Below are 17,488 nucleotides of genomic sequence, written 5' to 3'. Positions count from 1 at the left end.
TTTGAAGCACACAACAACCCCTGCACACAAGACGCCACCCACCCCCTCCTGGTGACACTGACCCGGGACAGCGTGAAAAGATCTCTCTACAGGATCAACACACGAAAAGCCCCGGGCCCAGATAACATACCTGGTTGTGTTCTGAGGGACTGTGCAGCTGAACTCACAGATGTCTTCACGGACATCTTTAACATCTCCCTGAGTCAGGGTGTGGTCCCCACATGCTTCAAAGCCAGCACCATCATCCCTGTCCCGAAGAAGTCGTCTCCCTCCTGCCTCGATGACTACCGTCCGGTAGCACTCACCCCCATCCTGATGAAGTGCTTCGAGCGGCTAGTCATGCACCACATCAAGTCCTCCCTCCCCCCATCTTTGGACCCCTTCCAGTTTGCATATCGGTCCAACCCGTCAACCAGTGACGCCGTCTCCACCACCCTCCACTCTGTCCTCACACACCTGGACTCTAAGGACTCATATGTCAGACTGCCGTTGATAGACTTCAGCTCAGCATTCAATACCATCCTCCCTCAACTACTGAGCTACAAATTGGACCAGCTGGGGCTCAACACTTCGATGTCCAACTGGCTCTACTTCCTGCGCAAGCTGAGAGGAGCCAGAGCCCCGACCCCCATTATATGTTCGTTCTACAGAGGGACCATAGAGAGTATCCTGACCAACTGCATCACTTTGTGGTGCGGAGCCTCCACCCCATCCTGCCGCAAGACTCTCCATCGCATAGTGAGGGCAGCTGAGAAGATCATCGGAACCTCTCTTCCCTCCCTGCAGGACATTTACAGCACCCGCCTGACCCGCAAAGCCCTCCGCATAGCGGGGGATGCCACACATCCATCACACAGTCTCTTCAGTCTGCTGCCATCAGGGAGGAGACTGCAGAGTCTGCGGGCCAGGACTAGCCAACAAAGACAGTTTTATTCATCAAGCTGTCAGGAATCTGCCCTTTCTCCCCTGCTCTTCTACCTCTTCTGTCCTCTGCCCACCTGAACTCTGAACTCTGACACCCCACATACAGTACATGAACATGCGCGCACACACACACACACACACACACACACACACGCACAAACACCAGAATCAGGGTCGCACCAGCCAATTTAGCAGCATTGGGGTTTTGTCATCGAATTTATGTCTTATTTGCCTTGGTTCTCTGACCTTGACTATGTTCCACACGTCACCTGATCTTTGATATTTTCACATTAAATTAATACTTTTTATACTGTATATACCATAGTTTTTAGCTTTTTATATTGACATTATTATTTGTAGCACTGCAGGCCCTTGAGCACTGTAATTTCAATCTTCTGTATGTGTCACGCATATTGAAGAATTGACAATAAAAGCACCTTGACTAAAAATTAATCACTTAATCAATTGATAATTTTAAAAATATATAATATTATAAAAAGGAAGCCGAACCTAAGACTTTTCAAGGCCTTTTTAAAGGCCTCTTCCATCTCTCTCCTCTCATTTACTAAATATGACCATTCTATTGTAATTTGCAAATACTTTATATACATATATATAATACACATTGTATGTATATATTCAATTGAATACATTACGCGGACATGATATTTAATGTTTAAAATGATAAACATTGTTTGCAAATATTCACTCATTTTGAATTTTTTTGCCTGGAACGCGTTGGTGTTAACATCTGCTTCTTTTGATCTCAGTTATTCTAAAATGCAAAACATACAATTACAAATTAAATACTTGCAATACAGAGATTTCCAAAGAAAATATCGTAAGTTATATGTCATGACATTTTAAGGGCAGGTGTATTATTTTTAAGGAGAATTTTGGTCTTGATTTATTTATTTTTTTAAACAATGCTCCCAGGAGATGTTCCATAGCGATGACAGTATGCTGCTTCTTCGACAACAAACTTGTTGATACGGAATCAATAGTCTCTGCTGGTTGAAACCAACAAGTGCACTACATTTTCGTCCCAACAATTAATTGAGTATTACTACAACTTGCTGCTTTGCATATAAAATGCAGTTCATAAAGGACATTTTTGGAGGCATTAGTAAAGAGAACATATCAGCCGAATTGAATCATTTTAAAAATCAAATGCAATCATCATGAGTAGCAATGAGTACACCATACTCTGATCGAGACAGTCAATATTTATAGCACTGAGAAAAATAAAATCACATAAAAAATGTTTCCTCATTACATGATCGTACCCTGAGAGAAAATGTTAAGATCGGTTGCGGTTTACTGAAGAGTAGGGAAAAACTCTTATAATCCACATTCTCTGACATTTCCTCTTTATCTGTCCTCTCCATATAGGTGAAGAAGCTTCCTAAACACTTACGGGAGGCACAGATCTCGACAGAGCGAACACACTTGATATATGACCCCGCCAAGAAGCCACGTCAGCGATACGTGCAAAAGGACGGCAAATGTAATGTTCATCATGGAAACGTGCAAGAGACCTACCGTTACCTCAGTGACTTGTTCACAACACTAGTCGACCTCCGCTGGCGTCTTAGTCTCTTTATTTTTACGCTAGTTTATGTCGTCAACTGGCTTTTCTTTGGCTTTCTGTGGTGGCTGATTGCGCTCATCCGTGGGGATCTGTTGCATGCAGATGAAGAGGGCTGGACCCCCTGCGTGGAGAACCTCAACAGTTTTGTCTCGGCCTTCCTCTTCTCCATTGAAACGGAGACCACCATTGGGTACGGCTATCGTGTTATTACGGAAAAATGCCCGGAAGGTATCATACTGCTTTTGGTGCAGGCCATACTCGGTTCCATTGTGAATGCCATGATGGTCGGGTGCATGTTTGTCAAGATCTCACAACCAAAGAACCGCGCCGAGACCCTCATGTTCTCGCAAAATGCTGTCATATCGGTGCGAGACAACAAGATGTGCCTGATGTTTCGGGTGGGGGATCTGAGGAATTCTCACATTGTGGAAGCCTCGATCCGAGCAAAGCTTATCCGCTCTCAGCAGACCAAGGAAGGGGAGTTCATCCCGCTCAACCAAACTGACATAAACATCGGCTTTGACACGGGAGACGATCGCCTGTTCCTGGTGTCGCCGCTTATCATCTCACATGAAATCAATGAAAAGAGTCCCTTCTGGGAGATGTCCATGGCACAAATGGAGAAGGAAGAATTCGAGATCGTGGTCATCCTAGAGGGCATGGTGGAGGCCACAGGTATGAAATCGGGTATATTGACAAATGGGGTATTGACAGTTTGCAGAAAACAGGCTTGGGTCAGGTTACTTTAAAACGGCAGGGTTGTGATAAATCACTCGACAAATACTCACAAAATTAGTTTTAAGAAATAATATTGTAATGGACGCAGAGAGAAGACAGTTAGTACGGTAAGTGGGACATAGACGAAATGCAATTCATTATTTGAGTATTTCTCAACGCTGACCCAGTTCTACACATCTGCTTGTTTTTAGTTACCCTACAACTCTACGTATAAAAATATGTCACTTAAGGATAACAACTGCCCATGTTGCCTTACACATGTAGTTGCTGCTACCCAAGGTTGTCGTTGATGTGTTTATTTCAAAATGAGTGAAGTTTAGCTACCCACACTGCTTGTCTTTGTTTGGGTAAATGCCAAGCCCTTCAAAACTGCTGCAGGCTGGTTACATTTAAAAGACAGGTGGAACAAGGTATTTCTGTAAAGTTCCAAAAACCCTCCTATTTCCCTACACAAGAATTTATGACATCTTACTGAAAAGCATTCAAAGTTGTGTCTTTTATAAAGATAGGCGCTCCGATTGAAATGACAAATACATTTAATTTTACAACTACTGACCTCTACTACTGAAATATAGTGGGATATATTTATAATGTATTCCTATAAGTTTAAAAAAATATTTTTTTAAGACCATAATTTGATACACTATCACCGCCATGTTTTAGCGTGTGCAAAGCATTCTGGGAATGATGACGTAGATAGCTGTTGGAAAATTGTTATGCTGCTGCTCTCTGTGGAGCTAAGCTAGCCAGTTGCGAACAACTTATCGTCAGCGATAAGAGTTAAAAATGCCATACTGTGCCGCTTTCGGATGCAATTTCCAATCAGGACAGAATACAAAAAAGGAGGTAAGCATTCATAGCTTTCCCAAAGAGAGAAAGTTGAGGAAACGGTGGGAGGATGCAATCGGAAGGGGGAGGATGCGGTCGGAAGAGTTGAGCTGCCGAAAGATCCGCGGCTGTGTTCTCGTCACTTCAGCCCAGATTCTTTCTTTTTATTCTTTCCTCACAAGGAGCCTAAACGACCACGTGTGACAAGCAAAAGCCGAGCAGAAAGACACGAAAGACAGAAGGCACTGGCCACGTACCTTGATCAGCCCACTTTAGCAGTAGCTACAAATACATATATGATATATGTATGTATATGACCAACTCGAGTTTCTTCACACCCATCATCTTCATCCTCATTTCTTGTGTCTTCCTCACTCTCCTTTCCTTGATGACACTCTGGCTCAAACTGAAATGGCTGAACAGCGTTTATCGCTGCCAGGGGCTGCTACTGTAGCTACTGCTAAAAACTCCGGGCGTCAGGCACAACCCCATTTGACGTCACCACCCAGAATGCACCGCAAAAATAAAACAATGGCAGCCTATGTTGAAATTACGATTTGTAAAAATATATTAATCTGGAAATGATTATCGAAAGTTGTATCTTATTGTTATGTGACTCAAGTCGAAAGAGATTATATATACCAAACATGTCATTACAATTGGAGTTCACTTTAATGATGTGATTAAAATGGCCCATAGCTAGCTGTTTATTGTCTGCTCTAATGAGCTTTCAGTCTGTTTTGACTGAAGTAGGTATTGTGATTTCCTTAAGCTCTTTCTTGGCCAGTGTTGAATGTGTAATAATAATGCATTTATTTTGAACACATTGCAATAAAATAACATATGAAACATGGTACTAATGTATGCTCTTGGGCACATTTTGCATCTGTAAATGAGAAACATTGACTGATTGGGAGGATTTACACTCCTGGACAAAAATGTACAAAGCACAACGCTCCCTGATGCGATCAGGCATGGCTTTGCATGCATCTGAACATTTCTGCTCCATTTCACGTTGGATTTTTATATTTATTTTCTCTCCCAAAGCACCAGTAGTCATCATGCTCCCTGATCACACTGCTGGATACTTGACTCAGCCATTAAATCATTCCTCGCTTCACCAGGACAAACCGCTGTAGCGCTCAGGGATTACATCGTCACTGTCTTTCACCGCCAGCCAACGGGCCAATCTGGCCATTGCCTATACCACCCCACACCCCCACCCACACACTGTCCCCCTGAGACTCTTAAAACTAGTTGCAAGCCTACGCCTGAGAAATTCAAATTAGCTTTGTTTAATAATTTTTTATTACATGGTGGTAGTGTTAATGCCAGTAGAGTTAGGTTGAGCTCAACTTGCACACTGTCAAATACCATTTACGTTGGCAGAGAGCCATCCCAGAGATATGCCACTGCGTCACCAATACACTGTATCATTCCATTGTCACTGTATGCCTCTTCACAAAGCAGTGACGGGTGTTTGCTGCCTCTTTGCTGTAAAATGGCAGGGATATATTGCGCCAGGGATATGAGGTCACCGTCTCAAGCTGCTGCTGCAATACTGGCTCAGTAAAGAGTTGGTGTTGTCTGGCAACAGTTTTGCAAGTACAAAGCTCCAACTAAAGACAAATGAAAGCCTTCTTCAAATACACATATCCCTTTTTCTATCAAGAAAAAAAACCTAACTACAGTTACCTCATTTTATAGACATTATCTTTCTTTTTCATTTTCCAGAATTACACTAATCTAAAAGAACCACCCATAAGAGACCATGTTATTTTAAAGTTGGTTCTATACTGTAAATGTTCAAATTAATAATGTGCACTGTCACTAAATATTTGAAGAGATGAATCTCCCAGTCAAACGTTTCATTCTTGCAAGAGAATACATGAATGAGAAAAAGTCAACAAGCTCTCAGAAAGAAGAGACAGTCAAATCCCCGAGATGCAAGTTCTTAGAAATTTTAATTAATGCCTCTAAACTTGAGTGATACCTCCCCCCCCCCCCCCAAAACCATCATTATTTTGTCAACCAATATGTGTGAAGATTGCATCTAATGAAATACACTGCATATGCAATGTCTACCGGGCAACCAGATAATAGCTGACCACAGATAGCAGAACAATCCACTCATAACCTTTATGTGTCTGTGTTTGTTTGGATATCTATTCTGGTTATTATTTTTGACAACTTCACATTCAGCTGAGCAAACATCTATAGTTTCTGTGTCAGAGTTCCTGTCATGTGCGTCCATGTTGCCGACAACAAACCTTGTTTTCATTATGGGTCCATGTACTCGCAAAATAGTAGGTTTATGACAGTTTTGTCATCTTCCATCTCTTGTAATATTTATATATGAAATATGGAGTGTTTTAGCAACACAATCTAGCCTTTATGTAATAATAGATCTTATAAACAGTACGAGCTACTCATGCTTTTTCTGACTTATTCATATTTTAGCCAATAAAGGAATAGTTGGACATCTGCATAATCCAAAAATGTTACGTACAAGCACAACATACACTGATGAATAGATTATTTATATGCTGTAACAATACCTTTTGGCCCAGAAATGTAAACTGTTGCAAAGCCTATTTATTTTCCTTTTAAATGATGCCCCATCGTGGAACGGTGCACGATTGGACCAGGGATTCAAATCCCGGCCCCGCCTGTGAGGAGTTTGCATGGTCTCCCCGTGCCTGCGTGGGTTTTCTCGAGGTACTCCAGTTTCCTCCCACATCCCAGAAACATGCGTAGTATGTTGATTGACGACTCTAAATTGTCCGTAGGTGTGAATGTGAGTGTGAATGGTTGTTCGTTAATATGTGCCCTGCGATTGGCTGGCGGCCAGTTGAGGGTGTACCCCGCCTCTCCCCGAAGATAGCTGGGATAGGCTCCAGCACGCCTGCGACCCTAATGAGGATAAGCGGTACAGAAAATGGATGGATGGATGATGCCCCATCACAGTTCTGAGGTCCCGGGTTCAAATCCGTCCTCGCCTGTGTGGAGTTTTCATGTACGACACGTGTCTGCGTGGGTTTTCTCCGGGTACTCTGGTTTCCTCCCACATTCCCAAAACATCCCTGGTGGGTAAATTGAAGACTCTAAATTGTCCGTAGGTGTGAATGAGAGTGAGATTTTTTTTGTCTATGTGTACAATTGGCTGGCGACCAGTTAAGGGTGTACCCCGCCTCTCACACAGAGTCAGGTGAGATAGGCTCCAGCACGCCCGCGACCCTACTGATAATAAGCGGTACGGAAAATGAAAATGGATGGATGATGCCACATTTGTAAGGAATGCATTTTTGGAATGAGGAGCACAACTGACTATGTGCAATGTTTTTCCCATGTATCCATCCATCCATTTTCTGAGCCGCTTCTCCTCACTAGGGTCGCGGGCGTGCTGGAGCCTATCCCAGCTGTCATCGGGCAGGAGGCGGGGTACACCCTGAACTGGTTGCCAGCCAATCGCAGGGCACATAGGAACAAACAACCATTCGCACTCACAGACATGCCTACGGGCAATTTAGAGTCTCCAATTCGTGCATGTTTTTGAGATGTGGGAGGAAACCGGAGTGCCCGGAGAAAACCCACGCAGGCACGGGGAGAACATGCAAACTCCAAACAGGCGGGGACGGGGATTGAACCCGGGTCCTCAGAACTGTGAGGCTGACGCTCTAACCAGTCGCCTTTTCCCATGTACAATGTTCCAAATCTTCACCACCAGTGCCAAAGATCTTATTCTGCTCTTGCTATTGAGTCATGTTTAGAGATTCCACTTCACCCAACATGGAATCTGAAATGGTGAGAACGCTAGGCTGCTTGCTGCACCGGTAGAATAACACTTTTTGGTGGAGGCACTATGATGGGAACTCTCGGCCTAAACTTCAGTTACCATGATGGCAGTGCTTGCCCCCACAGATGTGGCATTTATCAAATACTTCCTGTAGAATTTGCAGTAGGGCTGTCACTATCAAACCTTTTTAGAATTATAGATATTTATAGACTTATAGATATTTTGTCAATTACTCGAGTAATCACTGCCCCTGCCCCCCAAAAAATGTTTTACTTTTTATTGATTTAAATTTTTTTTTTTTTACTACTAACATGAATTTTATTCTCATTTAGAGGGCTACACTTCTATCCTAAAACTGCATATGTTGGTGTGAGTGTATGGTAAAAACGCTGTACAGATTTTCAGACAACAAAATCAGCCTTTGCTAAACAGTTAGCACTCGCGATTAGCATTAGCGCGCTAGCGATTACCATTTTAGGTAGGGGGAAAAACGCTAACTACCATTCAGCTAACTCATACATTATGTTATATGTACATTACACATCTAATCGTGTTTTAGAAATCACTTACAGACGCTCCTCTGTCGTTTTCCACAGGCCCAACAATACGTCCTTCTGCAACAAATGTCCGTGAGGTAAACATCGACAGTGGGCCAATGGTTCCGGGTGGCGCAAATTGGTTCCGGACAGCACAAATATGCTTTTATTAATATTTTTTATTACCTTGAGTCAGAAATTATTAAGTAGAACGGTTTTTGTGGTCGACTTAGCTAAGTTTGACGATTTTTTTTACAGCCCTAATTTGCAAGAGAAGAAATATTTACCTGTAACAGTCCAGACCACAACTCATTCCATTTGCTGATAATGCTCGTATGACCAAAGCAACCAGGTTGATGACTGTTGTTTGAGGGGTGAATTGCCCTCCAGTGAATATTTGACACAGTTAACATGGGTACAACACACAAACTCTGTTGTGCAGCTTATCTCACAAATGCATGTTTCTTCAAAAAAAAAAAACGGTCATTATTTATTTACAAGTGAACTATATTAAACACAAATTTCTGAACGTTTTATTGGGTCGCCTGATGCAATATGGGTCGTCTGATGCAAATACTGTTTACTGTTTTTTTCATCTTGCTCATAAGACAAAAAAAGGCTAATTTGACGGTTGAAATTGGACAGCAATGAAATTCAGTACTTTTATGCAAGCAAAGTATACGGAAGACATACTCTTTGCTAAAGTCCTCTTGATTGTGAATCACCTTATTTTTGATTTGACAAAAACAAGCCCATAAGCCACAACACATAGCCAGTAAGCAAAGCAAATGTATTTATGTAGCACATTTCATACACAAGGTAACTCAATGTGCTTTACATGATTAAAGCATTTAAAAACAAAAAACAAAACAGCTTATCAACATTTAAAACAAAGAGAAAAATAAAAGTACAATTTAAACAGCGTACAGTGCAAGAAATATAATTTAAAAGTAGAAATGCTCTAAAAAGCATGAGAAAAAAAAGAAGAGTTTTAAACCTGGATTTAAAAACATTCACACTTGGGACTGACGTCACTTCTGTTGGCAATTTATTCCATTTGTGTGCAGCACAGTAGTGAGTTTGGTAAGCAAATGACATGAATAAGAAAGGAAAGCCTAGAGGGGAGCATATCCTCAGCATAGTCCGAAAGAAACACAAGGACAAATAATTCCACAGAGTAATAAAGCTTAGTCAGCTCAAGACCTGAGCATATATGAGAAGCCTTGAGGGGAAACATAAGGGGAAACTACAAAGGAGCAAAGAACAAAACAAACACGTGTATATGACCTTGTCAAGACGGGCTGTACTGTTTCCACACTGTAGAAACACTTGACATGAAAACATGTTAAGTACCCCATTTTAGCAGAATTATCATAGGGATGTGACATATGCGCATTGTTGGTAATTAGCATTGACCTCCACACACACAGTCAAAAAAAATACTAAAGATTGCTTCATCCCATTAGGTGAGAGTGCATATTAACCAAGAAGCGACTCACCTAAATGGAGCACAGGCTTAATTATTGTATTAAGTGCTCTTTTATGTTTCTGCTTAAATGGGTTAAAAGGTCTGCCTTAAAAGGGTGCTTCTATACCTGAATCCTGGCTGGAGGTCGATTACTGTAATGTGGTTCAATTATTATAGGTATTGATTTCACCTCGGTGACCTTACACAGTATTTAGTAGACAGAGAGGCAGTGGAACAGCCAAGGTCAAATGCAGTACATTACAGGATTTTGCCCAAACTGCAATTTGGAAACAATTCATCGGAAACAATAAAAAGAGTGAATCCCTTCCAGGGTCAAACTGTCAGCATCATAAAACCTTTATTAAAGCTACAGCTGTTTTAACTGTTGATGACAAGTGGCCGATGTAATCTCAAACATGCGTGTGCTTTGGAGGCAAGTCGCTTTACATAATGGTGTACACTTAATGGTGTAAATTCCACTTTCTTGTTTTACTACTGTTTTTTTTAATCATATTTTATTGCGCAACCAGGACAGAGATGTGTGTGTCGTTTTTTTTCTTCCTATGTTGGCAGTGCATTCTATTTCGGATTCCATGGTCATGTTGACATTTTTTTATGTCATGTGCACGATAAAGCAAAGAGAAAAGCGCTTGGGGAAGTAGTTTGCCCATTTTGTTTGAATTAGGAAAAAAATATGAGTTATGACTTATAGTGTCCTTGGAATTAGAGATTCCACTGTTTTTGGAGTGATAGTCTGCATCGTAAAGTCTGGTATTTACCTTATAGTGCAGTGGTACATCCATTTCACAAAAAAACTGTCCCTTCATCGGTCCATGTTTTGTGAAATTTAGTTGGGCATTTTTATTTTACATATCAAAGGACAGCAAAACATTTGGACCTGCAAAGTATGAACTGAGAAACTACATAAATACACATTACTCATCCAGTTAAGAAAAGCAAAACATTTTCTACGAAAAAGAAATAAAAGCAAACTTTTATAATCCTGTCACACAAAAAGACAAATATTCGACAAGTTAAAAATAGAAACGAGGCCATCAATTTACAAAGGGAATTAAAAAAGAAAGGTCGATGAGCATTTCCTGTGCAGCAACATAAGACACCACATCAGTCTGAATCCACTGTACTTCTATTTTTGATCACATCGAATGCACGCTATGCATCACAGGCAACAGCAGAGTGAGCAAATTGTGTGCCATGTTTTTGGTATAAAGGATTAATCCACTGCAATCCTTTCACCTTTCGGGGAATAGGAGAAGACAGCTTGACGTGTAACTTACACATTCACTATCTCTCGCATTCTCTGTTTTCTTGTAAAAGACACACAAAAAAAACGTAAGGAAAATTGTAGCTCACAAAAAAACGAGCCCAAAGACGTGGGTGTTCTTGCTTTTGCATAGAACATGCCTGACTGTCAGTTTGAGGGCGATACAGTCGGTTTAAAATTGTTATTAAAAGAAATGACGGGGTGGCCGTAATTGTATTGGATAAGATTCTAATAGTAGTTTTTTTACCCAATAATTATTGCACATATAAAGAAAACTGCTTTAGAACTGTGGCAGATAGCGAGCTGAAAAATGTATAGCTGCTTTTCACAATTGGTAATCTTGCCTACAGAAAATAGCATGGTGATTTTAAATATTCAGTGCTTATAGCAATATAATTTTTACAGCTGATTGTTTAACAGATTGGGGTTTTCTTTATGCAGTTAGGGTCTCTATGAATAATTTACTGACACCTCTCTCTCCTTTTCTCTTCATCTCTGTGTGTGTTTGTTTACCTGTCCACTTTGGATGTGTGTGTGAATGTATACACCTGCCTGGAACTGGATTAGGGATGACGTGTCAAGCAAGGAGTTCCTATCTGGACACAGAGGTACTTTGGGGCTACCGCTTTACACCTGTTCTTTCCCTGGAGAAGGGCTTCTATGAGGTCGACTACAACAACTTCCACGACGTCTACGAGACCAACACCCCTGCTTGTAGCGCCAAGCAAATGGCAGCGAAGCTTCGGGACGGGCCGCTATTGCCTCAGTTGTCACTGCTGAGCCCGGAACCAAAAATACATACATTTGGCGTGTCTGACTTGGATCCTCTAAGCCAGGATGAGGACAAGGAGGAGAGAGAATCAGGATGTGACAAAGGAGAGACTAATGGCTCAGCAGCCGCTTTGGAGGATACGCCCTTTGCTGATGGACTCCCTGACTGATTCGCCACGAGACAAAAACTTGACCGAGAGGACAGAAGAGTATTATAATTATTTTTGTCAATGCCCAGCTTATTTCATTGGCAAGGTATGGAGAAACAAAACACTGTCCTCCAGCCTCTGAAACATGCAATACTCCTCTACAGGACTAGAGTGTCGATCTATAGTATAGATTGTTTTTTTTAGACAAGTACTGACACACATACAGCGTCTATAGCTTCACTTCAAAGTTGGTGGTACGATTGTCTTTTTATAATCCTATAATCATATACACTTACCGCTAATGCAACTTACAGCGGGGTACACACAAAGACAACAAAGGAAGACAATATAGCAATTGTATTGTTCTTATTGTCTGTGGTGTACTTATAACACAGCACATCACACACTTAATCTGTCCTCTGACAATCAGAGTCTTGTCCTCCAAACCAGAAGTCTCGCTTGAGCAAACGTGACTTTACATAGTACCCGGACTGACCTGTGAGAGGCAGAAATCTATAGCAGAGCATCCAGACGGCCGGAAAAAAAAAAAAGAAAAAAGCAGCAGCAGCGAGACCTCTAAGAATTTCTTGCCATGACTTCTCTGTTGACATTTCTTTTGTGGTAAGAGTTGGATAACACTCAACTCAATGAGTTGATCCTTCAATTCTGAAGTCCTCTCACTGTGAACTTTGTCTGTTGCCACTCATTTGTTTTCTTATGCTTATGGCAGCTCACTTCATGATTGCCTATCATTTCGTCACGCTTGACAGTTCCAGAGCCTGTGGCTGGGATGTCCTAGTCCTTCACACCGCACATTATATTTTTTCATAAATAGTGAACATTTACTATTGTCTTTAATTGGGGATGATACAATTATTTTAAAGCCCCTCAAACAACAGAATGAAATGTCAGGATAATCATCAGTCATCAGATAATTGGGTGTTTTCTGATTTAGGTTTCAAAAGGGAGAATCAGGCTCGGACTCAGGATTATCTTTATGTGTGTACCCTGCGTAAGTTGTCTAAGGATTGTATGAGAAACTTCTGCAGAAACCAGTAGTCCTGACAGATTGTGCTGGCCTTTATGGATACAGCTATGCTCTAATTTGAAAGTGTATTGATTCAGACACATGCTACTCCATAATGATGGAAGAAAATAGTTTCCCCCATCTCTGTCCTGCATCAGTAGGATGGCATATGTAAGGCTAATAGTTTGCTTATAGGAAAATACAATATAGGAAGTGATCCAAATACATCCTGTACTCAACTAATATGCAGTTTTCTTTTCTGAAACCCATTCTTTGTGTATATCGTCATATTCGTGACTAATTGTCCCTCGCACACAGGGAGCTTAGCCCCAAAAGAAACCAGCTTGTACCTCATTCTATGCTCATTTTCAGGGTAATTAGGTGAAGCAGAAGCTGATAAAAGAAGACTGTGTGACTGATTGATTGGTAGTAAGATTCCAGTTTTTTTCCCCACCAGGGCTCTCCCTACAATTGTTAAGTCTCAGTTGTAAATACAATACAAATGGACGGTGGTCAGCAAGAATTTGGGAATGTACAAAAACATGGCAGTAAGTGAAAGAAGCCAAGCCAATTGATTTATGTGCGAAGACTAAGTGTTGTAGTCACGACCACATACTGTAAACCAAGACACACGTCGCGACCAAAACTTTGAGGAGATCAAACCAAATCAACACCAAGGCCGAAACTGTTCAAAATCGAGACTGGTTTATATTAAATGTTTGCAAAAATTAAAAAAAAAAAAAAAAAAAAAAAGAAATAGGAGAATGGTGTAGTGGTTAATGAAGCTGATGTTCATGCAGCCAGTGTGACATCGAAAATGGAATGTATGAATGGTATGCTCAATCGATGAAAATCAGCTGGGTTACACTACTTTAATCTGCTTCAATATCCAATCACAGTCATATGTATATATATATATATATATATATATATATATATATATATATAAAATTACATATACATATATACACATGTGTATGTATATATATATATATATATATATATATATACATATATATATATATATATATATATATATATATATATATACACACACATATCTATACATATACAGAGAGAGATAGAGAGAGATAGAGAGAAAGAGAGAGAGAGTGAGAGAGGAAAATTTATATATTGACAGCTGAGGCATTTTCAGAGCATTCAGCAACTCTCCCAGAAAATCTGAAGGCTGAAAGAATGTCTCCATTCTTGACCATTTTGAAGCCTGATTTCACATTATTTTTTCATTCATTCATTCATTCATTGTCCGACTTGTTAACTAGACTTTTCTCTCTGATGTATGAAGGCATTTTTTGTTCTGTTTGTTTCAACAACATTAACCTGAGTGGGCTAAATTACAATCAGTGACTCTTCATTGGTCTCTAGACCAGTCCTGAGACCAAGGCAGACTTTAATACTACAATACCATCTTGAAATAAACAATGATAATAATAACTAGTATTACTACAGTATTGTGGAAAAGTCTTCATCCACCACTGGTTTTATGGACTGACGTTCTAACCTTTTTATGGCATTCATATTTAGCAAAAACCATCATTTGTAGGACTGATACAAAACACAAAAATACTAAACGTTTTTGTATTTGACCAACTTTGCTGAGGGGTGCATTGACTGAAGAATAAGCCATAAAGTTTCAGGATAATCTAGATAAAACTGAAGATACAGTAATTTATGGCATCAATTGAAGAATCCAGTCCAATAAAAGCGCCACAAATTCTAATGGCATCGCCCACATTTTCATTAGCCTCCCAGAACCAGGAAGTAGCTTGTTAACTGATGAACAGATGAATAAACTTCTTTTTTTCTTCTTCTTAACAGGTCTGTTTTGCTGAGTGACATTCAAATTATACAAAGTAATTATAGCATTGTTAAAACAACAAATCTAATGGTGGCCTAGATGTTTGCGCAATGAAGTTCCTGGCAATGAGAAGCACTGTTCTCCTAGTGACAAGCCACATTTTTTTTAATCAAATAATAATGTACAGTTATCACATACTTTTCGATCCCTAACCCTGCTATAATATTTAGCATTGCATAAGGAGGAAGATGATGGTATATTTGATCAGTGTTGATCAAACTACCCACCAGACGACTGCTGCTGGCTGATGCATGTTGGTTCTAGGTATAAGTGGCTCTTGATTTTATATAAAATATATTTTTCAAAAGTTTTATGAAATGTTCACAGAGTCACGTTAGGAAAAAGAAAGACACCATGTGTGCTTATGTACAACCCCAATTCCAATGAAGTTGGGACGTTGTGTTAAACATAAATAAAAACAGAATACAATGATTTGCAAATCATGTTCAACCTATATTTAATTGAATACACGACAAAGACAAGATAATTAATGTTCAAACTGATCAACTTTATTGTTTTTAGCAAATAATCATTAACTTGGAATTTTATTTTTATTGGGCTTGTAATATTTATTCATAAGGAATTCTACCTGCATAGACACGACTGCTGATAATGATAGGAAAAGGTTCTCTGTGTAATCTCCACCATCTGGGATATTTGCCTTCTTCATTATGAGAAGACCTCACCCTATTACTTGAAGTGTTCTTTGTCCTTCCCCATTTTCAGCCTGCACTTGTTTCCCAAACTGCCCTTTGTCTTCTATTTAATGGCCCTTGTGAGCGGTTTTGGAAGCAGACACGTGCTTCCGAGTTGGCCATGGCTGACAGTAGTTAATTGACTTGCATGAGATGACCCCTACGTCCTCTAGTTCTAAATACATTTAGTACAGTGAAAGATACAGGGTATTTTCTAGGCATGCAAATTATAAAATTTCTACAATACAAAGACATTTTAATATCCAACTGTCATTGACAAAATCATATCATTTAAAATGCTCAATTTTCTTGTATCACAGATGCATCAATATAATTATTTTCACTGCATCTACATATGTATCCCATTTGCTCAACGATAGGTTTGTTGTAAGAGAGCCATCTTCTTTCATTGTAGGAATGTCATCTGTTTTATGTGTTCTCATGGGAATAAACATAATTCAGCCAAAAGAACAGAACATGTTCTTGTGAATGTGTTCACGCATGAACGAGCAGGTCAGCATTATTTTTGCATGTGATTTATTTTATGTGCAGATAACTGCAAACTAAAGAACAAAAATGACCTTAGTTTAGAAGAGTGTGACATGGCACTCTGTAACAAATTGACAATGCTACGGTTGCAATATATAGGTAAATGAAAACTGGTTTATCAGTGCATGACATGATGAAAACGTGTTTTAACGATCAATGCAGCGCATCTTGTTGTGTGCCAAAGCTTGAGGCAAAACCCCCGTAAATGCTTTTGGGAACCCTTTTGAGATAAGATCTAACATCTGTTGACAGCTTGCTAGCAGCTAACGCAAGAAGATAACGCAGCACTCTACATTTTCCCTCATGTTCCTTCTTATCAAACACAACAAACTGATGACTCAAAATGCACAACAGTCACACGATCCAAATCAAAGTCCTATGTTTACAAAGCGCTGGGCTAACAGCGCTAAATATCTCTTAGCCTACAGTCACAGAAGCTCCACTTCCCTCAATCACATGACTTCTGGTGATCATCTACAGATATCACGACAAGCTGAACGCTGAGTCTGCTTACGTCATGGTGAATATTGGTCTCCTCCTCTCATTGTCCTTTTTTATGAAGAGGTGTCAAAAATACAAATGAAAAAGCAAAACACACACACAGTTTGTCATTTGATGCTGGCTAATGGGATATGCCAATAACTCACATTATGACACTTCAGTCCAAAAATTATGGGACACAGCATTTTCCAAAGTGACATTTTTAGATAGGTTCTATTGTATTTCAATTGTTTTTTACTGACACAGAGAAAAGTGGATACACTTCAGCAGGTCCATTTTCTGAAAACTATCATCTGATGGATTCGCAACGCTTAAATAGGGAATGTGAAATTCAGCACGATCCCTGAGTCAGCTTTGTGTGTGACTGCAAATACAGAAAACGTTGACATAGTGATAAATGCAACCAAACAACTATTGCCTAGCGACAAGAAACACAGGAAACGCTATGCAAGGTTCAGATTTAATGAGCACATTACTGTATTAAGAACAGGAACATGATGTTACATTCAAGAGGGATGGTGTGGGGGATGTGTGGTCCAAATTCACAGAATCCCAGCAGTGTGCTGTCAAGGCTATTCCTGTCTGGGCTATTAAATTTTGGAACCTAGAACGGCAAGGCCTGATTCAAAATTGAATAATGTACGATGAATAAATTCATCCTTCGAATGGCACATTGAAATTTCTGCGCAGGGCAGGTGCAGGCAGGAGCTTGTGCGTGGGGACAGCATGTGTGGTGAGAAGGAGAGAGTGT

General features: G+C 40.1%; 1 protein-coding gene across 2 annotated transcripts in view; it reads left to right on the top strand.

Annotated features, from left to right (window-relative positions):
- kcnj5 (potassium inwardly rectifying channel subfamily J member 5) overlaps window positions 1-14,001 on the top strand; it is a 32,242-nt gene extending 18,241 nt beyond the window's left edge. For both annotated transcript variants that reach the window (XM_061682177.1, XM_061682178.1), the window contains exons 3-4: window positions 2,317-3,190; window positions 11,734-14,001. In XM_061682177.1, coding sequence (XP_061538161.1) covers window positions 2,317-3,190; window positions 11,734-12,107 — 1,248 coding nt within the window. In that variant the 3' untranslated portion in view covers window positions 12,108-14,001. The remainder of the gene's footprint in view (window positions 1-2,316; window positions 3,191-11,733) is intronic.
- Window positions 14,002-17,488: the final 3,487 nt, after the last annotated feature.

The sequence above is a fragment of the Phycodurus eques genome, chromosome 7 (genome assembly GCF_024500275.1).
Source record: "Phycodurus eques isolate BA_2022a chromosome 7, UOR_Pequ_1.1, whole genome shotgun sequence".
NCBI classification, from domain to species: domain Eukaryota; kingdom Metazoa; phylum Chordata; class Actinopteri; order Syngnathiformes; family Syngnathidae; genus Phycodurus; species Phycodurus eques.
This window is presented reverse-complemented; position numbering and strand designations above follow the sequence as displayed.